Source organism: Syzygium oleosum, unplaced genomic scaffold (genome assembly GCF_021117445.2).
Source record: "Syzygium oleosum isolate NSW1041296 unplaced genomic scaffold, Sole_v2.1 Sole_v2.24, whole genome shotgun sequence".
Classification (NCBI taxonomy): domain Eukaryota; kingdom Viridiplantae; phylum Streptophyta; class Magnoliopsida; order Myrtales; family Myrtaceae; genus Syzygium; species Syzygium oleosum.
In genome coordinates, this window is record NW_026607508.1 from 3,981,802 (window position 1) to 4,007,138 (window position 25,337).

At 39.2% G+C, this 25,337-nt stretch overlaps 1 protein-coding gene across 1 annotated transcript; it reads right to left on the reverse strand.

The window, feature by feature from the left end:
* Positions 1-987: 987 nt before the first annotated feature.
* LOC115661422 (cullin-4) lies at positions 988-15,699 on the reverse strand. The gene is made up of 17 exons (XM_030583701.2): positions 15,207-15,699; positions 12,740-12,855; positions 12,313-12,659; positions 8,754-8,934; positions 8,353-8,475; positions 7,791-8,078; positions 6,480-6,605; positions 6,224-6,325; positions 6,070-6,123; positions 3,955-4,061; positions 3,773-3,833; positions 3,553-3,684; positions 2,660-2,797; positions 2,490-2,570; positions 2,253-2,333; positions 2,048-2,128; positions 988-1,287 (listed from the first exon to the last, which is right to left on the reverse strand). Exons 1-17 carry the CDS (start codon positions 15,601-15,603, stop codon positions 1,174-1,176), a joined length of 2,529 nt encoding a protein of 842 aa, XP_030439561.1. The 5' UTR covers positions 15,604-15,699; the 3' UTR covers positions 988-1,173.
* Positions 15,700-25,337: the final 9,638 nt, after the last annotated feature.

The window sequence follows — 25,337 nt, forward strand, 5'->3', positions numbered from 1 at the left end:
ATTAAAATGTTTAAGAGTAAAATGGTAAAAGTGCAATAGATATAAGATTTTTTTGATAATTTTCTCGATTTAAGGTAGACCAATCTTTTGTGCTGCCTCTACGATATCCTAGGACCTCTACCAAGTGATTGTTCCTTTCTTTCGGGGCCTAAAATGGTCTTTCATTTAGTTTCATGGGAGATCTCAAAGCATAGACAAGTATGACTCAAGTGCATATACTTTATTTTCTGAAGTGTTCTTTCGAAATCTTATTCAATTAAAACACACCGCATTCGTTCTCCAATGATCAATTCCCATATTGTATAGAAGAAAAACTCCTCTAGATAAAGACAAAAAAAGGGGAGCGATTGTCGGGTTAGAGTAATTACGGGGGAAATTTTATCTAGAATTTGATAAAAATCCGGACAAAATGACATATCGACACCTGCCCACTAAGCCACCTTTATGTTCTTTTTATATATATATATTTCAGCAGATAAATATATAAATATAGAATATTTGAAAAATAATTTTAAAACTGTGATGTTTTATTTTACTACCATAAGTATGATTTTGATACAACATCATTTTACCATCTTTCTATCCTCCATTAGATGTTTGGGCCTATTTTCTGGTTTGTGCTTATAAATTTTAGTTATCAAGGTAGAATTGCTAGTGAAACATAATTATAAACCCTTTTTAATAAACATATTGGCTGACCGAGCCTAGGATTTTTGCGCAAGCCCCACCTAACAGGCTTAACAAGGCGAACTTTCGTTAGAACGACGTGTGCCAGCCGGGAGCTCGGTCAAGGCACGATCAAATAAGAGAGATTTCAAGATCGGATATTCATGCTCAATGGAGAAGACGATGAGACCTTGACTGTGGTGGTGGTGTGACACCGAGCAGGCGGCAACCAAAGAGAGGGCACAGCCAGAATCCGTCCCAATCTTGGGCCGTGGGTAACGGTAAATCCACGCCCCAGGCCCCGCCCGTAGCATATATCCGTACGAAGAAATGGCGATTGCATTAAAATATGCTCTCCAAAAGGCGGTAAAATTGATCCTTATGAGCCCAAACTGTACAATAAAATCTGATGAGGGGATTAAGCTTTCCGAATCCAAAAGAGCAGCCTAACTTTCATGTCATTGGTCATATACAGTGACATCTGCCAAGTCAAAATAGCAAATTTGACTAAGCCAAGTAATTGTATATTTGAGGATTGTTCTTGTCCCGCTCCAGGTATTCTCTGTCGATCAGGCTTTCGATCCTTTTCTTCAGATCAGCTGGCTTGATAGGGAATTTGAGCTGCTCAGCCAAGGAAAGTGACAAAAGTATCAGATGATAATTTATTCAAAATTTCCGACCAAAAAAATTTCATTAAAAAAAAAACAAGAAATCCCATCTATACCTAATAGATTAGGTTTATAAAAAGAGTTACATCGATTACACCCCCAGTATTTTCAAATAATATGATACAATTGGAAGAAAATAAAATGAAAGAGAAATAGCAAAACCCTTTGTTAAGGCAAGGAGGGAAAAGGGTGAAAATGAAAAGGGGGTGTAGAAATTTAGAAGAAATAAAATTTTTTGTTGAAAGAAACGAGCAGAAAATTTTCAAAATTTTCCCAATTTTCTTAATTTATCTTCAAAACAAAAGATTGAAAAGATTCAAACCCACTGTTACCCATGTCACGCGGGCCTGATCAAGCATCAAGTATCAAAAGCCAGCTGAGCTGTGCTCCGTAATATGCAATTATCAAGACAATCAATTATTTATAACATAACCAAGACGCTAGGTTTTATCTGACAAATGACAGACTGACACACGTCGATGGACGGGAGGGGGTCCTCAGTGTTAATATTCTTTTAGTGTATTTAGGTTTTAAGCAATCCACCAGCTCATCCCCGCTATAATCTAGCTCTGAGTAATGCAGAGTGCTTCAAAGTAACAACCAAACTAATCTGGCTATAATATTGGTTTAATAACGGCGCGCATATTGGAAATACTTCATAGGGCTATTCTGCATCAGAAAAAAGACAAACAGGCTATTTGGTATATATTTACCTGCTGAAACAGTTCAGTTATCAGAAGGGTGTGGCTAAGCACTTTCCTTGTCTTCATTATCCGAACAATGGCAGCATCAACCTAGAATTCAACAAACCAGACAAACCATCACTGGTGGCTTCATGATCACATTTGTTTTCCATTCTCAGATACACAATCGGCATATAAAAATTAAGGGAGATGACCAAGCGCGAGTTAAGAGAACCTGATATTGACGGTCCTGAAATACTCTTTCAGTGGTACTTGTGTTCTCCTCCACTGTTTCCTTCATCTGGATAGCATTAACCTGCGAGCTCATCAAGAAAATTCAACATCAAGATCACATTCCTACTAATATTACACTTGTTAGCTTAAAATATAGGAGTGGGTTGGGGAGCGGGTTTTTTGGGTGGATAAGGGGACATAAATCCTGCAGTGACTAAACTGAATCTCAGAACTCTACCTTTATTCGATAGAGAGGAGCACTAAAAGCTTCATTGAACTCGAAAGAATCATCATCCTCCACATCCCTGCCCTTTGGCACCTGTCAAGGAAACCTAGGATATTAAAACACCAGCAGTTCAATAATACCAGGCAAAAAAGTACATCACAGTACTGATCCATGGCACCCACCTTTTGAAGGACTCTCACTTTTCCACACGCAAGGGATTGCAGAGTTCTCCTCAGCTCCTTATCCTCAATGCCTGTGGAGTCTCTTATATCTTGAAAACTAAGCTTCTGAGCATCGTTAAATAGCATCAGAACAACCGTCTGCACAACCACATCAAAGCAGATTACAACTTGAAAAACACTTTAAATATAGGAGACACATTAAGGTTCATAAAATAAAACTCACATGATTTTTTAGAACGCCAGTGATGCAACCAACAAAATCAACTCACGCTGAAAGGGATGATTCACAAATCTAATTGTTCAGCACTTCAAAGTTTGAGGATGAGTTTTCTCCTAAATGGGGGGAACGATGCAGCCAACGAAATCAAGCAAGCCAATATTTGCCGAAGATATTGATCTTTCCACCAAGTTATGGTGAAAATGGACCATTGCATCGACTCACAATTAAAAAAAAAGGTGTCCTAAAGGATTATAATTCTTCTCCAAGCAGTTTCATCTTTTAGGATCTGAGTTTTATTAGAATCCTGTAAGATTTCCTTTTCCTATTTTAAGTACGGCAGTATGTTTCCCCTGTAGTTTGTAAAGGTTTCCTATTACAATTACAATTCTTGTTTAGAGGTTTCCCATTTCACCAAGGAGTTGAATTTTTAGGAGATTCTACAAATACTGCTTTTAACTTCTTTCTTTTCAAGAGAGTTGATAATTACTGACTCTTGGCAAGCATTCACTTTGGAATCATATGATGCAATTGTTCTCTTAAGTATGATGATGCTTAAAATTGTAGGAGTGTTGCCTAAACAAACTCATCAGTTTTTAAGTTATTGTTCGCTGCAAATTTGGGCTCACTAGTTTGGGACTTGTCTTCCATTGGAACTGGAATTAGACGGACTTGCCTGAAATAGGGAAACTGCCAGCTCTTTCTTCCCTTTCGGAAAATCTGCCTTCAGTACACAGTGACCTAAGGAACTCTGCCACATAAGACGTCTCCCACTATACTTGCTAAGGTAAAACTCCTTAAATATGTCCTGTTACCAAGTATAAGAATGTCAGAGAATACTACTAAACTTCCAGGATCCGAACTCTGACACATTGAGCCATCTTGCTAGAACAAACCTGATAAACATTCAATTCATGAGGGAGCCTTACATCCATGGGTGGATAAGTGGGCCAGTAACTGCATTAAAGTAAGAAAAACAAATTCTTAGACTAAAATGTCGATGGGTCTAGTATTTTTACCGTTTTCCAGGTTTGTTGAAGGAAAAGGAGGAAGAAATTCACATGAGAACAAAACTTGCCCTGTAGTCAGCACATGGACGCTCATCTCAATTCCTGATGGTAGTTTTGTCCTCGCTTGTGATGATTGCTTGAATGAATCATTTATCTCTTTTGATAATTCAATGTCCTAGGAAAACAAGAAAACTTAGAAATTAGTGATCTTTGATGCTACAATATGGAGTAAAATAAACAGATCACAAATATGTATTCAGAAGCTATATGAAGAAAGCAAATTTTTTCTATGCATAACCAAGAGAAAATAAAATAGGATGAAGTTCACCAAAATTACGAATTAACTGTAGACCACCCATTCTGTAGAAAAAGTTTAGTGAACTGTTGCAAGATGGATGAGAATTTTTTTACGTGAGTTAAGAGTTAAACACAGAACAGAGAAACCAGCACTTGGTCAAAATACATGCAGAATAATTTGCAAGCTTTACGACACATCACTCAAAATTCGCAGACTTCTTTCAGTGGCTCATAGAAGTGGCTTTCCTCTTTTATCCACTCCTAAATACATGTATTAAACCCAAATGTTTTATATACTGACTGCACGTCACAAGAATTTGTTGGAAAAGTCAGTACCACATGCATAAACAAAGCAAGGCCCGTTATGAAAATGATATAGGCTGTGCTACAGCATACGAGGATTAGATGAAAGGATTGGTGACCATTTACAAATAACATCTCCTACAAGAATACTAGATGTATTCCTAGGAAGCTCTTACAAAAATCACACCAACTAGTCCATTTAAAGTATAAATACATTCAAACCTGAGGCATTCCAAGGGTAAACACGGACAAAAATCACCGACAAGCAAAACATCTCTTTGTCGAAAATAAGCACCTCTGTTAAACCACATGACAATGCAAAGACCAAGGATATACCTCAATGTCTACTTGGCCAACCCCGTAAGCACACTTGTTTAGTATCACTAATGGCATTGACGCCAACTTCAAACTACAATAGGAAAGCTGCCATTCCAACTTTCTAAGCCTTCTATCACTGGTGGCTTATAAATAGTAAGATTCTACCTTAACTGTTCTTGTAACATTGAGCAACATTTCATGTCTAGACCAACGATGTCATCACATGGCAACGTAAAACCCAAGGATATACCTCAAAGTTCACTTGCACAACCAGGTAAGCACGATTGTTTAGTAACCCTAAGGGCATTGACTTCAAGTTTTAACTACAATAAGAAAAATTCCATTCCAACTTTCTAAGTCATCTTTCGCAGGTGGCTTATGGATAGTAAGATTCTGCCTAACTGTTTTTGAAACATGTGGCAACATTTCAATTCTAGACCAATGATGATCGCCCTGACCACACTATTTAACATACAGAAGGGAAGAGTCTTCCGAGAACAATCGGACAATAATATCAGCAGTAATATAGAACCTACGTGGAGCAATTCTTACAGAGAAACATTTGGAAAAATCTCCTTCAATGATCAATTTCTCATGGGAACTGGACAAAATTATTAAGACGTCATACTCTTCAGATAAGGAGTAAGATTGGCAACAAATTCTTCTCAAGTAAGATGAAGGCTAAATCCTCAGCCAAAAAAACCAATTAAGATGAAGGCTAAATCAGTCAACTGCCAATCACACGTTGCTTGAAGCTGAAACAAGTGCCCTTAAGACAGTAGTTAAGGAAGGAAAAAATAGAAGAAACCTTATTAAGACGCATTAAAAATTGAAAAAGGCAGAAATTTCAAGAAACTAACTTCCACCAAATAGGAAAATGGCATCCTCAAAGCACATTCAGAGACTTAACAAGTACCCAAGTACACCCTCCACCATTTTACTTTTGTTCTCAGTACTACAAGCATGGGCAGTACAAGAATTGAAACAGAAAGCCATCACTTCCAAAAAAAGAGGAAATAATTCTTTATTCAAGTAGCATGGAAGAAGGTAAATCATATTGCAACACCAAACTCAATTGAAAAGGAACGGATAAATAGACTCGATCTTTTTTCCTGACCACAATTTTTTGCATGGATTTTCTTAGCATAAAACAGGTACTAGATCATCTGATATACACTTTTTAGGCAACAGTGAAACAAATAGATCTACAATAACAAAAAGCAGATTCAAATGGTTCAAAACAAAAGTCTGCAACAGAGATGCACCTTGAACATTCCTTCAAGTTTGTTAGTGAACTGACTACCACACTCGGTCTTCAGCTGAATTATCAATACACAGTTGTCAAAATATTGCTAGTCTAAGTTAAAACAGAAAAAAAAGCAAGTCATACTGTGCTCGACTGACAAACATGTCCCCGACCTTTGTGATCATGGATTTTTCTGCATCAATAGAAGCACTCTTCCCCAATAACAGTCTCTTTGCAAGATCCTTCTTGTAGAATGCTTCAAACACATCTTTTCCCTATCATGAAAAACACATCCCATATGATTTCCTTAAAAAAGAGAAGGTGAGAGTGAAAATAGTTCCCATGCTCCAGCAAAGTTTCCACCTTTTATTTGGATTACAGTACATTTTTTTTTCTTGCAGAAGAATGTATTAGATATAGCAGGCTAACCTGGATGAACCTAAACAAAACCAGAACTTTATCAAGTATACTCTCCAATTCCTCTTCTGAGGTTCCTTTATTACCAGCGCGCAACTTTTCATCAAGAAACTTTGCAATTAACTCAGCTGGTCGGTTCTGTCATGAGAAGCAAATCAGTCATTAGCTGCAAAATTCTCACAACAGCAGTGAACAAATAATCGATACAAGTTATAATATATGTAAGAAAATATATTTTTATCTTAGGACATAAACAATATACAAGCTACTTTTCTATCAAATAGTTTAAAGAGCTATTCTACAATTCCACAAGAGACCGATCCATATAGGCTAATATACACCATGTCTGGCCCATCATTCTCACACCTTACACGCATACTCATAATATGCAGGGATGGTAAGAACCCAATCCCATCCCCTCAGTTCCATCATTTTATTTTGTCAGCAGCATCTCCATTCTGTAATGCCGTTTCTGCATGCTGGCACCTTTTTTGAGCAACTTTTGTGAATGAAACATGTTCAGTCCTCCTGACACTAGAATCATCTGACTTTTTTGTAGTAAGCATAAAAATTCCATGAGCAAGCCATCCCATTTCATGCATCAGTCCATTCTTCAACCTTCCTAAGAGTCATTGGCATAAGCCTACCCAATAAAACCACATGGTTTTATGCAACATCTAGATCTTTCACCCATCCAAAGTATCTTAATGCACTTACCTCCTTGATTCAATAGCACCAAAACTCTAATCTTCAAGCCACTGTACATTAATATCTCGTGTATATATATAGGAATGGTCGGTACAAAGGTGTTTGAAACAGTCCTTTCCAATTTCCAATTGCTCAGACTGTCCATCCAAAAGGAAATTATGCATTTAACATGTTTTAACGAACAAATATAGGTGGTGACGATCGCCTAAAGTGGCATGAAAGGGATGAACACCTTAAGTTCGAGATTTAATGAGCCCCACAACCCCCAATACATGGAGGACTAAACTCCAATTTCCCCATTATGAAATATCATTATCTCCAATATCATTCTCCATTAAATTTTATTCAAAAATCCCATGATGGTCAATCAATTTCTCACCTGCCATATTTTGCAATTTAGAGTCACAAATTTTCCTCTTAATGTTTACACGCTTTGACCAAATTCCATATCACAGAAAAGGAAACATGCCCACAAATTCTTTCAAGCAGATTCCTCAAAATTTAGTCACCAAGAGAGATATAGGAATATCCATGCTTCATAGAAACAGAGGATCTACTAGTCATAATTTCACAGTACAACACGAAGAACAAAAGGCAAGCAAGAACAACACAGACCTGACGAAGATTGATTAGATGCTCAAATGAATCCTTGACAGTGTTGCAAAACATTTCATTCTTCGAAAGACTTTCTTCCCATATTGCATCTAGAGAAGCCTTAAACTCCAAAAGGGATGGCACCATGTCCTTATCCTTTTCTTCATCCATGACGATACCCTGACCAGTTTGCCGTATGTACAAGCTAAGTGCTTGTCTTAATGACTCCAAAGCGTTTACCCTTGCAAACAATTGGTACATTCTCTGAAGGTCCTCAATACGATTTCCATCCATCAGCATCATGAATCCCTAGAAAATCAGAGAAAACATTTAGTTAGCAATTAGAAAGAAACATCACTCTGGTGCACACAAACAAGAATATAGAGATCTTAGTAGGGATAGTTCTATGGACATGGATACAGTGAAAGAAAGAAACATGTTCATGATACACATACAGTAATACTTGGTATGCTGTATTTTAAGGAGTAGGAGAAATTAGAACCCAAAAACAGCATAGTTACGTGCATAAGAAAGGTGCAGGGTGGTCGAAGAAGAAACTGAAAAGGAATCACAAGTTTCATACCTTATCGAGAATAGCAGGTATATGTCGTTCCAGAAGTTGCCTTTCTGCAGTGGCAATTAGAGGCTTCCTTGTACTAGCATCGAGGTAGAGCAAGCACCTCTCATGTTCTTCATGCAATCTAACCTGCAAAACTTCTCTATATTAAGTAATTCTGACAGATAAAAACACATTTTCCAAAATGACAAGCTTTAACTACACCGCTCACACCAAAAATTAAAACTTCATCTCCACATACATATCTAAACAGCTTTAACGACAAACAGATAACCGTTTTGTTCACCTCTTAATTCACACAAACTTTCACCGAAAAGTCATTTAACAGCAAACTACAAGCTAATTAAGGAAAATCACTTTCTTCAAAAGTAACAATCAAGTATTTCTATGGAAGAAAAATCATGTACCTCCACATGTCTCATGTAGTCTGGAACATCTGACTGCTGCATGTACTTCATCCCTTCAGCTGCATAAAATTCGGATGTGCACTCAAGGAATGGCTTCTCAAAACTTTCTGCATAAATTCCTAGAGCTGTAAACATCTTCAGAAGATGATTAAGTAGTGTCCGATCAACTGCTTCACCCAACCTAAAAATCAAAAGATCATTATCCAAGGGAATAGTTAAACCACAGCAATAGTCTTATCTAGACATTAGACAGAATCAGCTACCTTCACAAGAAGACAACGCTGAAAAGCATTAAGCAAACTGCCAACACTTATCAATGGTGATGCGACCACCATTATTTACCAAAAAACTCTTGGAACAGAGGACATGACAAAATAACATTAAGCTTTAAAAACCAACATACAATATGCTACAATAATGTAGAAGGATTGACCTCACAAAGAGTGTCACTGTATGTTAGCTTCTGTACAAAATGCTATTGCATGTTAGATTCACAATGTGGCAAATGGTCCAACTTTCAAGTGTTATAGAAAACAGTTAGGCCCCTTGGCTTTCAAAGCCTCATGTCAACTGGATATTCATGCAGAGGATTCTCTCTGCTGACATTTAAAGGCCGGAGATGGCAATTCACCAGCTAACAACAACTAATCTTTTGCAGGCAAAGCTAAATTTTATGATGTTGGTCCTAGTTCGAGGACTCATATATGTACATTTGCCAAGTTACCACTCCATACAAGCAACTCTACTAATATCAGCATAATTAAGATATACCAACATGAAAAACAGACATCAATAAAAATAAAACCAATAAAATGATAGCCAAAGATAAACGATATGCAACAAGAATATTTGACAACAGGAAATGTTCTGTAGAGCCTTTTACAACCCACACATCTAATGCAATACCCAGCACTCATCTCCCCAGCACAATAAAAGCATAGGCTACAAGCACAAAGTTTAATGTCTTCTTGCTAAGCTCAGGACAATTAGAAAATCAGAATTATTAAACAATCTTCATAAAGAATGTTATCATTTGTTAGTATAAGCAGTATTATCTTTGACGTCGTTTATCTTTACACGAGCTGAACCACCATACTGTTGAATTCAATCCACATTTACAAGGATTATCCTAATTAGTGCAACTATGGAACCTTGCCAAGAAAATCCTCCATTAGTGTTATGTATCCATTGTATGAGAAGAACTTGGCTGATTGATTGATCAATTCTGTTCAACAACTTGCTCAAGTGGTTAAAATTTCCAAAAGAACTTTGCCAATCCCACTAAAGAATTCAACAGAAGAAAGCTTAGCACGACTAGATAAAGAAAAGATTTTGACTCAATTTCTAGTTACTTGTTTAATTTATTATCAGTGAAATATGAAGAACTCATTCAAGAGACGGCAGGTGGGGTGAAGCAAACCTGTATAAAAAGGGTTCATTTAACTACATCTTTCTGTTCTTTTGTCCAATTTATAAAGGCAGTTGCTTTCATATAACATATAAAAAGTTGATTTAAGTCCTAGTTACAGGAACCAAACTAAGAATTCCTAATAGATAACTTGCATGGATGTTGTGTCTGAAACATAATATAACTCTTCCCATTTCTTGCAATAAGCCAGAGCCTCATAATCATGTGCAGACCACATCAAATTTCCTTTTTTCTAATAACTCCGCTTGGCCGTAACAAATTTTTTTCTGATATGCAGGCATCTTCTTGGAGCTTCACAATTCATTGAGCTTCACCCAGAAAAACCTCTTGCTTTCTTTTCTTTTTTAACTTTTTTCATGGAATCCTCCAGTTCTTCACCTAGACTAAAAAACTCCAGGTCTGACAAATTCAAAATAACAATACACTCTTCACTATGGAAATCCAATTTCCATAATCAAGCAGGATCCTAATGACATGGGTGTCAGAAAACACATATTCTAGAAACTCTGGTAGCGAATTTCGCTGCAGAGGTCTTCCTTATATCATATTAAACAGCAAATTTCTTCAAAAGCTAGTCTACCTTGAGAATTCTGCATAACTTGAGACTTGAGTCGACACTTCGCATTTCCCTCCATGTTGCATCTAACATTTTTTTCCAAGAAAAGATGTCGCAAGAATCTGATCATACCTAATGGTTACCAAATGTCATCAGACATTCAGTTGCCTAGAAAAAACCGGGTTGCATAATATTCATCGAGGTTGGACTCTGTTCCTACTCTAGTTTCGCCAACAAAATTGTTCCAAAAAGGGGGGAAAAATGAGTGTACTTCTTGAACAAAATTTACACGAGTCCTGAAACAGATTCCACCACTTGGTCACATGGTTTCACAAAAAAGAGCCCTTTACCATCGTGATAAGCTAATGATATTCCATGCAAGCTTACAAAAGTCGAAGACAACACCTTTTGTTCCTCAAATAAAATTATAAGTACTCAACGATGAACAACTACATCTTTCGAATGCCACCTTCACTATATTAGTACAAGGATCAGTTGTATGCTATATGGATAAAGCGAGGGAAGTAGGTACAGTCAGGTTTATCACCCAGGAAAATTACAAACAAATTAAATCGTAATTTATCTAATACTAGGTTCAAATGGAGGATATGAAACTTCAACAACTCTTGAAAGTCAAGCACCCATGTGGTTCATTCTTGTAGTCATCGATGGAGACATGACCTTTCACCAGATGGGCTTACTCTTTTTCTTCAAGAAAGTGAAGGCATCAACAGGCTACTAACCAATTTATGAATTTGAAATTAAAAAAGTGATCTAAAATCCCAAAAAAAACGATGCATCACCTCCATATCCATACAGTGCCCAAAACTTAACACTGACATTCAGGGATCTAAAAGAACAAAAAAGGAGTTTCAATTCCCAAGGCTCTTGCTCTTCTTTTTCTTTTTCTTCTCCTCTTATTTTTTTCTCCTTTCACTCTCTCCCTCCAACTCAACCAAGACAATAACAAAAGAAACTAAATCCCATTCAAATAAAATAAAGCAACCTCGAGCAATTACCTACCTTATTGAAATGAAGGATGCCTGTGAACGATAGTATAGAGAATTGTCTTTAGTTGTCACACTAATGTTATTTTGCTTCATATTTATATTCAGTCTGTGCAGATATCACAAATTATCACGGTTTACTAGGACGCAATGACTTGATACCATTTATTGCCATTGATTTTTTTCCAATGTGCAAGCAAACAATAGGCATCACATAGAAAATCATTCCTGATGCTGAAAAGAATAAAGGATGAAATAGATCAGAGGAGAGATAAATATAAATACTACCTTCACATCAAACGGCTATAACTCCATAGTTTAAGTTTTTCATAATTAAACTGTAGTTCCAAACCAGCAATTATATCTTACATTTAAATACCAAATTCCAACTATCCATTAACACTTAAATTATCTGATTACCTAATAATACCAGATATAGAGGAGTAAGACAGGATGTTAACCAAGAAAGAAGATTTTATTATGGAAAGATTGATTATTTCTTCCATCATCCTTGTAATTCAAGCAACTGCTACGGATCATGTATTAAAATATAAACAAAGATTGTACCTTTCCCTTTCAATCATTCTTAAGAGACCAGTGACAGTTTTATGCTCAACTTCTGCTGACAAATGAAGATGCTTTCGGAAAAGTTGCAATCCCATGTCCCATAACGAACGAACATTTGGGTTTTGCTTCACGTAGGTTCTATCCAAATATAAGGCTATGCCACGAATCATCAGCATCTGGTCACAGAAATCCTGCCAGCATCTCTCAACAAGTGACAAGAAAACTGCCAAATCTGGGCTCTGGCCGACAAGAGTCTGCAGCACCGCTGAAATATGTGTTTCACACTCTTTCTCAATTCGTTGATAAAGATTTCCCCCCAATTTGTGTAGGCAGAGGTCATTGACAGCCTACAGACAACAAATTTGACAAACGATGTAGAGTGCACCAAAAGAATTGAATGCAGGTGATAGAAGACATAGAAACCTACCTGGTAATAATCCTCCAAACTACAGGAAACAGGTTGCTTTAAGAATATTGCATTTATAGCTGCTTTAAGCTTTGCCCATGTATCCTCTTCAAAATTTGTGGGAAGTGTCGGCTTAGCTTCATCAAGAAAAAGGAATATCATAATGAGAAATATAAGGCAACTTCATCTCTCAGCACAACTTGAGAAAGAAGAATAAAGGCAACTCAGGACATACATAAAGGACAATAGAAAAATCAGCCACAGTATGTATGTATGTATGTATCATTCCTCTGTTTCTTATCATTGTCAGTTCAGTTGCAGTCGATTGAAAGAAGATTCACTGGGATGTCTTGTTAACACAAATTGCTAAATCAGTGTGTAAAGTGAAGCCATCGAACAATCACCACACGCTGGGGAGAGCTACCAATCATGCTACCCTTATCTTCCAAATTTAATTGATGTGCAGGGATAAAATTACCACATCTATGATAGGTTTCACTCAGTAGGAAGATGTACACTATTCTGAACCCTCATGGACTGATTTGTATGTGTAAGCATTTGGGTGAATATGTTGATCATCTCTTTCTTAATTGTGACTCCGTCCTCAAGCTCTCAAATCATATCTTCAGCTCATTTAAGGTGGTCTGAGTAATAACGAGACATGCCATTTAGTAATTTTAGCTGTTGCAATGCCTATGTATGAGACTCAATTTCTAAAGTTTAGGAGCATTGCACCGCTTTTTCTCATGTGACCTGCTCAGCAAGAACACCAGAAGACTGTTTGAGGGTTCAAAATTTCCAGTTGCTTCTGTTATGTTCTCGTTTATTCGATGTGGTCATCTTCTTCAGATTTCCTATAATCTAGTGATGTTTTACTTCTGTTTATTTTTTATTCCTTCTTTTTTCCTCGTACATTTCTAATGTACTATGATATATTCTACTAATAAATCATTTAATATCTGTCAAAATAAAGACACAAAAGTAAAATGCTTGAATACCCACAAAACCACACACATGCATACATGCAGACATGCACCCACGGATGCTCCAGAGAAAGAAAAAGAAGGCCCTTCAGAATACTTCCATCTGGCCCCTTTAAAGGGTAGAAAGATGCCACAATGAAACAGAATAGAGAAATAAGTTTCACATATGGTCATTTTTAAAAATCTGTATATCTTTTATATTGTTACCTGAGGCATAAAACGGTTGTAGCCCCTTGCTATCTTTCAAACAGATCCTCTTCACCTACCAATTTAAAATAATCACCCTCGTATTCTTCACACATTTCTTAATGGTCACAGAAACTTATGGTTGAACATCGGATGGTTGGAACCCTATATAAGAGGCGTAAAGCGGTTGTAGCCCCATGCTATCTTTCAAACAGATCCTCTTCACCTACCAATTTAAAATAATCACACTCATATTCTTCACGCATTTCTTAATGGTCATAGAAAGTTATGGTCGAACATCGGATGGTCGGACCATACATATGAATCAATTCTTTAAGGGAAAGATCCCACAAAAACTAAGGTAAAGGATGTTCAGGCAGAAGTATGATTCTTTTATGGACACACATGCTTCAATATTGGTACAGCATAATCACATGAGCAGCATGCCCCCAGGTACCCCTGATTCCACGATCGCTTGTTTAACTCCTAATAGCTTCAAATGACAAGATTTAACGACAAACCCGAAATGGGCAATAAGTGGTCAAATGACAGCAGGATGCTATTTTTGTCAATGCAAGTATTCTAAGGACCATTCAGCTCTTGTACATAGTCAATATACTTTAGAGGCTTATTACAATTTTTTCTTTCTTTTCTTCACTTCTGTTTGGGGTGGGGGAACTGAGGCATGCCATGTTGGAAATGACTACCAGTAACAGGAAAAGAAGTTGCAAATCTTAGCATACAATTTCTTTATCTGGTATGGTAGGGAACAATAAGAGAGCTTCCAATAGCAAGTGCACTAATAAGTTGAGCAGCAACTTGTTAAGATTTTACTATAGGAATCACACATTCCCATCTTACAAAAGCACACAAGATCACTTTCCCTCGGAGAGATTGACGTACGTGCCTGTGAAGAGACATCTTTTCACAAGCACAGTACTAAACAACTTATACCCATCAATGTCAGCGCATCATCGGTGGCCAAACAGAAAAATTGTCAGTGTTACAGAATCCCATTGCTCAGTCTAATACAAAAATCACTGTATCACCAGCTCTGTGATTCTCAACCACTTCCCATCACTCAATTAACCTAAATCCTCACTAAAGAGATGACAAAATCCAAAAGCCCCATCAATCCACAATAAAAAACACCGACTTTTCAACGGTCGACGAATTTATCGAAACGGCAGCAAATCAGAAATCTTCCGAACAAAATTAAGCAAATCCATCCGAGCGAGCTCAGTAATTAGAACTCGCCCAATCATCACCTAAACAGAAAGCCCTAACCAAATCCACCCAAGATCGAGGAATGAACATACCTTTCAAGAGCTTGATAACGAGCTTCTTGGCAGGCTGCGGCGGCGTAGCCTTCTTCCGGGACAAATTGGCGGCGACGCTGTGCCCCGCCGCCATGTCGTCGGACTTCATACCGTCCTCGAGGGACATGGCCGTGGGATCGAAGAGGACATCGCTCTCGGGATCGAATCCCGGCTGCTGCTTGGCGGGATGGGGGTGGAGGCCGTTCTTGTGGGCGGCAGTGGAGTCGAGGGAACCGGCGAGGGCCTGGGACTTGGCCTTCTTCATGGGCGGAGAGGCGAAGGGGGAGGGGGCGGCGCCGTCGCCGGAGGAGGGGGAGGGGGAGGAGGAGGAGGAGGGGCGGCCGCTGGTGGTGGTGGTGGAAGCGCTGGTGGCAAAGCGTTTGGTGGGTTGAGACATCAACGGGTGTTCAGGAGAGCATTGCAGAGAGGAACACTCCGCAATAGAAATACGGAATAGGGAAAATGAAGGGAGTGAGATCGGACAGAACACTATTGGGATGGATGAGAGAGAGAGAAGGGAGAGTAATTTTTTTTTTTTTTGGACCGGTAGTAGATGAATGTTTCCCATCAAATTATTGCACTTTTTGAAAATAAAATTCATGACACTAAAGCAATTGAAATTTTTTAAACTTACGATCCTTCCATTTCATGAAAAACAACTTTCAAAAAAATATTTTTCGAATTTTTCAGTAATTATTTCACGAAAAATAAATTAGTCATGAAAAATATTTTCCATCGATGAGAAAAACATATTTAAAAGTGAAGAAAATGTTTACCGATTTTTAGAAAGCAAAAAACATTTTACATATTTTCTTTCACCTCACTTTCTTTCAAATAACACATTTTCCTTTTTTTTTCTTTTTTATTTGTTAAAAAATTGATTTTTTAATTATTTTCTGTTTTATTTTTTTCCTTTTCTTTCATTTTTTTTTCTTTTGCTTCTTCAATAGCCGATCGCTAACCACAGCGGTGGCTGGCGAGGCTCAAGCTCGCCAGATTCCGGTGAGCTGGGCGAGACCTCGCCCGAGGTCACTAGAGGTTCACCGACATCTAGCGACCTCGCGGGGCTCGAACCTCGCCCAGCTCTCCCGACTGGCCTTGGATGAGCTCGGACCTCGCCAGATTCGACAAGCTTGGCAAGGCTCGAGCATGTTTGTGGTCAGTCACCGGCCGCGGCCGTGGCCAACCATCGGCCAAGGAAGAAGACAAAAAAAAGAAAGATAAGTAAAAAGGAAAATTAATTTAATAATTAAAATAATTAAAAATTCGAAAAGGAAGAAAAAAAGAAATAAAAGGAAAAAAGAAAATTAGTTAAGAAAATTTTAAAAAATTGAATATTTTGGTAATTTTCCCTAGAAAATCAAATCGAATACCAAATGGCGGAAAATATTTTTCAGTTCATTTTCGGGTCTCAATTGAACACTAAAAATATTGGCATATTCCTAGAAAATGACTTTTCAGAAAATATTTTTTAGAAACGTCACATTTTCTGCGAAATAAACAGAAGCTTATATTGCATTCTCTACATAAAATTTAGAATTTTCAATATACTTTTCCCAAAATTCAACTATGGTAAATTTTCCTAAAGCTTTTAGCAAGTTTCAAACCAAATTGATAAAAACAAAGCGATCGGTGAATTGCTTGTCCGGTTACCCTACCAATTTCTATTTGATTATCTTCTGATCACTGACTTTTTTTTTGTTTACTTATTTACTTTTTTGTTTATTAACCTTTATTTGCGTATCACGCCCTCTATCTTACAGTTTATCGACTCTTGTATAGAATTGCAACACTTATTTTATTTGCTCTCGACATTTTCTCGAATAAACTATATATTAGTGTTAGGTTTATAGCTCTAATTTTGTTTTGGTCGAAAGTTCATCAATTTATATTTGATATTTACAATTACAAACTCTTTCGTGTAGCTTACTAGTACTTATTTGAGCATCGTGGCTACTTTATTGGCAAATTACCGACTCATGTATTAAATTATCCACACTAACTTGTATATACCGATATTTCTTCAATAAAGTTACCGACTTGTTTTAAATTGTATTATTTGTATAACTTACCAACTTATAATTATTGGAAATTCTTATAAAGGTGGGCTAACATTAATTGCATAATATGTTAATTTTTGAAAAACAAGCTATTGTAAAAGTAAACAAAAACATATGAGACAGTACTTAATAACTAAAATATTATTACAAGATTACATTATATTTAGCTCAAGACATCTCAATTTCGTAATAAGGCCCCGTTTGGTTCAGCTTTGGGAAGGGGCTTTCGAGGCCGAAAGCCCCTTCCCAAAATGCTGAACCGTTTGGTTCGGCTTTCCGGACTCGGAAAGCCGAAAGCCAGCATTTGGAATGCCGAAAGCCCAAAGCTGGTCCGGATCAGCTTTGGGCTTTCGGCATTCCACAAATGCTGAAGCCTATTTTTCCCTTCCCAAATTGTCCTCACTCAAATTTCAATTTTTCCGGTTTTGTCAGATTCTTGTTCATCTTCTTCACCGTGAGGGAGTGGGCGAAGGGCCGCGAGGCGAGATCTGGCCGCGACAGGTCGGCGAGGTCGCTGACCCGGGCGACGGCCGCAGGGTCGGGCGCCGCCTGAGCGCCGTCGCTGGGTCGGCGATCGCTGGAGTCGCGCGACCCGGGCGGCCGTCGCCTCGGTCGCGCGACCTCGGGCGGCCGTCTTTGGGTCGCGCGACCTCGGGCGGCGGTCGCTGGTCGCGCGACCTCAGCGGCGGTCCCACGGGTCGCGCGACCCAGGCGGCGGCGCACAGGGGATCGCCCGACCCCAGCGACCGGCCGCTTGCCGGCCGCTTCGCCCGACCTCGTAGGCCAAATCCGCCCTCGCCGGCCACCTGCACCGACCACTCTCACGGTGAAGAAGATGAACAGTAATAAGGGCAAAACCGGAATATTAAGAATAAAAATTGCCAAAGCCTTTTGCAAAAAAAAATTTACCAAACACTACTTAGGCCAAAGTAGCTTCACAAAATTTTTTTTACCAAACACCACTTGCATTTTCCCAAGTGGCTTTTACCTAAAGGTATTTGCATTCCCCCAAGTTGCATTTGAAAAGCCGAACCAAACGGGCCCTAAATATGCTTGGAAGCCGATATTTTAAGAGTGACCTGTTATGGATGAACTTGTAAGAATGTACACTGGAAGTTGGCTATGGTCCCATTTCCTCTCCTCATTCTAACATATCACAATGTATTCATCAAGACCGTCTAAGGGAGAAAGAGAGGAATATACGGTCCTGATTCGTGCAGTTTCATTTGTATCGATCAATTAACAAACGGAAACTGACTGAACGAGATACGTGATTCTAATTCAAACCTAGGTATTCTTTATTCTATGTATCGTTCTTAGTTAGTTGGATTTTCCTACATGTGGCATTAGTGTTTTTGTTTATTGGATTTAGAAACGGAATAAGTGCAAATTAGAATTTAAGGTGTTGGGAAATGGTCAATTGAGGATTTCACGTTTCCATTTGGCCAATTAAGGATCGATGGCTTAATAAACTTCAATTTGCTTTTTGTCGAAAATGCCTTTCTTTCATTAAGGATAAGTTTGATGCAAACATAAAACGACATCAAAACAAAGGAGATCTCTAAGGGGGATCCTATCTCATCCTATCCTAATTAGAAATCCAGAAAATAAAAAACAACCTAAGGTTCCGTCAGTTCTTAATGTGGAGACTGTGGAATTTGTGGAAGCTTGAAGTACTTTTACTTTGTGCATATCAGAAGCTTATTAGTGAATCACATAGCTTATCAATGATAAGCTATCTCAAAGGAGAAGCCCATCCACCGGGGGATCCAAGGCCCTTTTCTCAGACTGTTGGAATAGAATGGCCTAGGTCCGTGATATCACGGTGGCCCATTGCTTTTGAGAGTCAAATCAAGTAGCCCACTGAATTTTGCTATATCTCCTCAACTGTTTGATGAATCGTAATAATAATACCGGATATTTCAAAAAGTGCAATCAAATCTTAAAATTTGTCAAATTAGTCCAAGTAAGTCATTCCGATGATTGTACTTTTTAGAAGTTTTAGGACTTTATTGCATTTTCGTGACAAGTTTTAGGACTTGATTGCACTTTTTGAAAATTTTTGGATTCAATTGCACTTTCGTGACGAATTAACTCTGTTACTCTTTGGCCTCATTATGATTAGTTGGTCCTCCAATAACTCCTATTTCCATCCATCGATCCACTCGAATTTTAATTGTATCCCCATTACCAATAGACCATCTCACCTTATTTGCTATAGCTTCCCTTCTCATCGTCAAGTTTTTCCAACCCTATGAATGCCCAGACCCTTTTTCTGCCTTCCAAAAATGGTTATGTGGAAATAAAGCCCCTTCAATAATTGACTCCATATTGTTAATGCATTATGTGGAAGTTTTCAAGTTTGCTTGCCCAACATTGTCCGGTTAAAAGTAATAAGGTCTCTAAAGCTAGTCCACCTTTGTCTTTTCTTTTCTTTAGTTCGTACTGTCTCCTCCAATGTAATCTCGTCTTAGATTCACTATTTCTCCACTAGAAAGAAGTCACCTTCTGTTTAATAGCTTTGCCAATTGATACCGGAAATTTACATATGGACATGGCTTATTGAGGCAATGCATACACCACTGTTTTAATTAGAATCTCTGTTCTAGCTTTAGACATGAAGTTTTCTTTGTAGCCTTCCAATTTATGTTTACCTTATCACCCACGCCAAGATCCAAGGAAACATTTTCTTTACAGATTGCCCCTAATCAGAAGGGATTCCCAAGTACTTCCCTATCTTCTCTATTTTGGGTATTCTCAACTCTCTACTCATGTTCATTCTTAAATATTGAGGGCATCCATTGCTGAAAAAGATTCCAGATTTATTTATATTAATGACTTAACATATGGCAAAGCAATATTGATTAAGCAAGCCAGCCGGATTCTAACACTCTATTAATGACTCATCTAGAAAGAAAATGGAATCATCAGCAAACAAGAGATGAAATAATGTTGGGCAAAATCTGTCAAAGGTGATTCATATAAGGCTACCATCCACCACTGCTCTTTTTATCAGAGAAGATAAAACATTTGCCAAAATGATAAACAGATAAAGAGAAAGAGTATCACCATGCCTACTTCCTCTTGAAGGGAGGAAATAAGGCATGGATTCTCCCACTGAACTTAACACTAAAAGAGATAGTTGTGATACAATGCATGACTCTAGAAGCCTATTTCTCACTGAAACCCATCTTTGGCACACAAGCTTCAAGAAAATCCCATTATACCCTGCCATACGCCTCTACATGTCCAATTTAAGCACATCCTAAAACTTTCGCTTCCTTTTTTTAATCTAAGTTGATATAGAACTTTTTGAACAATCATAATATTATCCTAAATTTGCCTACCACTAACAAAAGCATTCTATTCCCTTGCAACTATATAATTCATCTAAGGTTTCAAGCGATTTTCCATAACCTAGATATGATTTTATAATCAATGTTACAAACACTTATAGGTCCGAACTAGTTTAGGCTTTCAGGATTTGGTACTTTCAAAATCAAGCAAACATACGTTCTATTAATTTTGGATAAAAAAATACCTAAATTAAAGAAACTTTTCTCCAATTTGAATTCATCTTCTTTAATTACTTCCCAATAGTGCTAGTAGAATTGCTCATTAAGTCCATTTGATCTAGGAGCCTTCATAGCTCCTAGCTGAAAAACTGACTCGTTAACTTCATCCATAGACAAGTCTATTGTCAAAGCTTCATTCATGTGGTCTCCATTTCCAAAGTTAGACATTGGTCTAATAAGGGTTGAAATTTTTTTTAATTTAGGAAATTAAATTTATTAAATATTTTTTGTCTCCATCTTCATTCATAGCTCCTAGCTGAAAATTTGACTCATTAACGTGTTCGATTGATGGTGTAAAGTGACAATAATTAATTTACCGATGTATTAGTTGTAGAAAGGGATTGATATGCTCCGAATTTCATATTTAATGATATTCAAGTTTTAAATTTATTGAATTGAGATTTTTCTAGCATCCGATATTGTTCACTAATAATTTTAATAAGTTCAAATTATTCAGATTCATCAATGTTTAGAATGGATATTGGTTTCCTTGTTTATTTGTTGATTTACTAAATATTTTGGTAACCTAACAACATATTTTGGTAAGCCTTGGGTTCTTTTATTTGGCACGCCTTCTCTTCATTTTTTTCTGCCAAGAATTTTAAACCCAAATTTTTAGTTTGAGATATTGAACTTGGCTAACCATGAGATCATGCATTACATCATTCATGACAACTTTAGCACATTAATGCCTTGATGATTCACCCATTTAACGTGGCCAATAAGCACTATCTTGAAATATTTTCTTTTAGCCACTCTCATTGGGCCACTTAAAGCTTGAGTACTAGAACACCCATCTTTCTACTTACACCTAGCATTTTTAATCCAAGATAATGAGTACTATAACCTTGACTATTTTTTCAAACAAATCAAATGTGGCACCATGTGTTCTTTTTAACTCATTTCCGATTTTCACCATGTGTTCTTTTTAACTCAAAGTCATCACTTCTTTTAATCATGGTTACTTGATCTAATATCTCTTGGCTTTATAATTGGATCTTGGGAAGCCTTCAAACTTCAAAGTTGTCACGCCCCGAACCCCATCGAGCACGCGACACACATCTCTGGTCGAATAATACGACGTCCCAGGGTATCGTCGACCCAATTCAACTTATCAGAGATTTAAGACAATCAGCGAAAGCCACAAATACCCGGACTATAACAATTGGGGTAAAAAGGGAGAATAAACATTTCCATTGCTCATCCAAACTTATACAATATTCACATACACAACCCATAATGTACAAGTACACCGAATATCTATACTATGTACCACCGACATCCAAAAAGATCAGTAGCTTAGTATACCCTATCTCCAAAAATGGTAACCTTCAAAAGCCTACACCCAACCCCTACTCTAGCCCCTACGCCCTCTGCTTGGCGTCCATTCAGAGTCTGATTCCTCATCATCCGAATCTGAATCCCCCTAAACTGTCGGCTCCTCTGAGGACTCCGGCTCGGCCTCGATCTCAATCGGGTGGTCTATATCACCTGATTTCGCTGGAACCTCGACTCACTCCTCCTCAACGGGCTCGTCATCTGACTCGTCGTTTGGCACAAACTCGGGATCGTACTCTAGGACATACTCGGGCTCGTACCATGGCTCGTCCTCGGGTGCGTCCTCTGGCCCCACCTCTAGGTCTTTTTCAGGCTCATTTTTAGGCTATTCTTCTGGCTCCTCCTCTGGTATCACATCAAGATCCACGTCCATCGGATCATACCCCGCTTGGGACTCTTCCGGCTCCGGTTCATGCTTGGCCCCCGAAGGCTCAGGTGCTGCAGGCGCAGGCCAAAGGCCAGACTGCGCTAGACTACTCTCCAAACTAGTTATCTCGCCATCAGGAGGGGGAATAGCTGATGGATCCCAATCCCCAACTCCATCAAAGGGGACGTCGAAGCCACGGATGGGGCCAAACTCATCTACCCCGTCTCTGAACATCCAGGCAGTATACGTGTGGGCTTGCCAGAGGGGTAATCCTATATCTACCCAAACTACTGTAGAATGCTTCACCCAAGTCATGTTCTCATCTATAGGGTATTCTACAGCGCTGTGGTCGGTGTGCATCGGTACTCCAAAATGCTCAGGTGGCGGCGGTGGGAGATTCATCGCTCAGGCCGGGGTTCTGAAATTTTTGGTTGAAACAACCATGAGATCACATCTCAGTAAGCACACACCCTAAACCCCACCTAGGTTATCACGTACGTCCAGACAATCACAACCACAACCACACTCAACCATCACATAGCAGGCACACAATTATACTTACCTGGGCCTTTCCTGCGTGCAACCTGCACGTTAACCACAGTAGTACAATTTCCAACCACATGCACATTCTAATTACATTTCATGCATTTGTTCTGCCTCATCACATTCCTTTCACCCAACTCGCCGGTGACCCGCGTAATGGTACCGCCTCGATTCACCGTGACTATCTCATATTTCCACACTCGACTCAGCCGGTCCGCTATCTCTTTTCACTGATCTGACCTACGTAGTAGTACCGCCTCAGGTTCACTGCGACTATCTCATTTTTTCACTCGACTCGCCAGTGACCCGCGTAGTAGTACCGCCTCAGGTTCACTGTGACCAACTCATAATCACAACACTTCGGGGCCCACGTAATGGTACCGCCTCAGGCCGTGTATCTTGCCCGTGTAATGGTACCGCCTCAGGCTCAACACCTACCACCTACGACACAACCCGCGTAATGGTACAACCTCAGGTTGGCCGTCCTCCGGTAATACCGGGCATCGTCCCGCGTAGTCGTACCGCCTCAGGACGGATCAATTCCCCGCGTAGTGGTACCGCCTCAGGGATTTTCGTAACTTTATGCACGACATTTCACACACTTTCTCATTCAATTACTCGCTCGATTCTCACACCAACAAGCCCAATTACTAGCCGATTAAATCCGGCTCATGCACGCATCCAACTCTACGCATTTCACATACGCAGATAAAGCCCAAACATGGCCAAACTGGCGATCCACGCAACTCAGCCCATGCGTGCACACAACAACTCATATTTCAATCAAATATTTCGCAAACCAACGAGCAATCACGGCCGCCATCGAGCCCACAATCACAGCCACAAATTCAACATTTCCACACATATTTCAAGCCATAACAGGCACCACAACACAGCCACATCACAGCACATTAAACCGGCACAATTCGTCTCCAAATCTGACCATATGCCCGTCATTTCATTTCCTGATTTTCCAGCATCTAACTCAGAACCAAGTCAGCCTCGAAATCATCATAATTTCATTCATAAACCAACCACAATTAGCCCCTAAATCGGTCCACTAATATAACCACTAAACAGCCTCTAATTAACCCCTAAACCGTCACCTATCAACCCGATTCAGCCCTAATTTGTCCGTCGATACCCGAAGTCCTAAATAGAGTTTAGGGTGCGACTTACATGAACTCTAGACTAGCTCGGCTAGAGTGAGAAGGGGGGGCGGCTGATCGGCGGCATGCGGCGGCTGATCGGCGGCACGCGGCTGCGACGAGCGGCTGAACGGCGGGCGGCGGCGGCTTCTTTGGTCGCGGTCACTCACGGCCACGAAGAGAGAGAGAGAGATCGCCGAGAGGGAGAGGGAGAGAGAAAGAGAGACGACGTGAGGGTGGTGGTGCTGCTCGGTGGCGGGATGGCGGTGGCACGGCGGATGGACGGCCGAACGGCGGTGGCGCGGCCAAGGGGAAGAGAGAATGGTTGGTCGGTGAGGGGAGGGGAGAGAGTGAGTCGAAGGGGAGGTGAGAGAGTGAGAAGAGAGAGAAGAGTTTGGACTTTAATAGTCCAAAGTCAATAATTGAAAGGCCAAAAGACCATCTTGCCCTTCTCTTACAAATCCAATCAACGGCTTAGATTCGATCTTATCTTGAGATCGACAGTCCGAATCGAATCTTTTCCAAAATATCCAAGGGCAATTTGGGAATTTCTCAAAAAGTCCAAGGGCAAAATTATCCAAAATTTTTTATTTCTAATATTAAGGCGAAATGACCAAAATGCCCTTCCCAAATTACATTGGCCAAACTCCTAGGGGTAAAATGGTCATTTTCCATTTCTCGCCAAAATTCAATTTTTCTGAAGGATTCGGACAAATCCGAGGCTACCCGAGCCAATGACAACATCGTCCAAATGATTCGTTATGACCTTCTAAATTTCCAATGCCCAACTTAGTCTCTAATTAATGACTAAGTTCTAAACAACGTAACTTGCGCGTATCTCATACTAACGGGTGGCTTTTGGAGAAATTCGCATTATTGACCCGTAGCCGATACTAAATCAAGCCACGTTCAAGTTCACTCAAGTCGTGACGACCTCGATTGTCACTTAATCGCGAGGATCAATCACTAGATTCGACGGACACGATCGTTTGGTATAAGTTGGGGTCATTCGTCAATTCATTTCGTGGTCAAGCGGAATCACCCGCGATCCACTTGTATGACAATGGTGAACTGATCCCTAGCTATCCTTAGACCGGCCT

Excerpts from the sequence above, each read along its gene's own strand:
- LOC115661422 (XM_030583701.2), bottom strand. The coding sequence starts at position 15,603 with ATGTCTCAACCCACCAAACGCTTTGCCACCAGCGCTTCCACCACCACC. Across the intron at positions 12,660-12,739 it reads GTTTGGAGGATTATTACCAG|GCTGTCAATGACCTCTGCCT; the intron begins GTAGGTTTCTAT and ends TGTTGTCTGTAG. Across the intron at positions 8,476-8,753 it reads ACTACATGAGACATGTGGAG|GTTAGATTGCATGAAGAACA; the intron begins GTACATGATTTT and ends GAAGTTTTGCAG.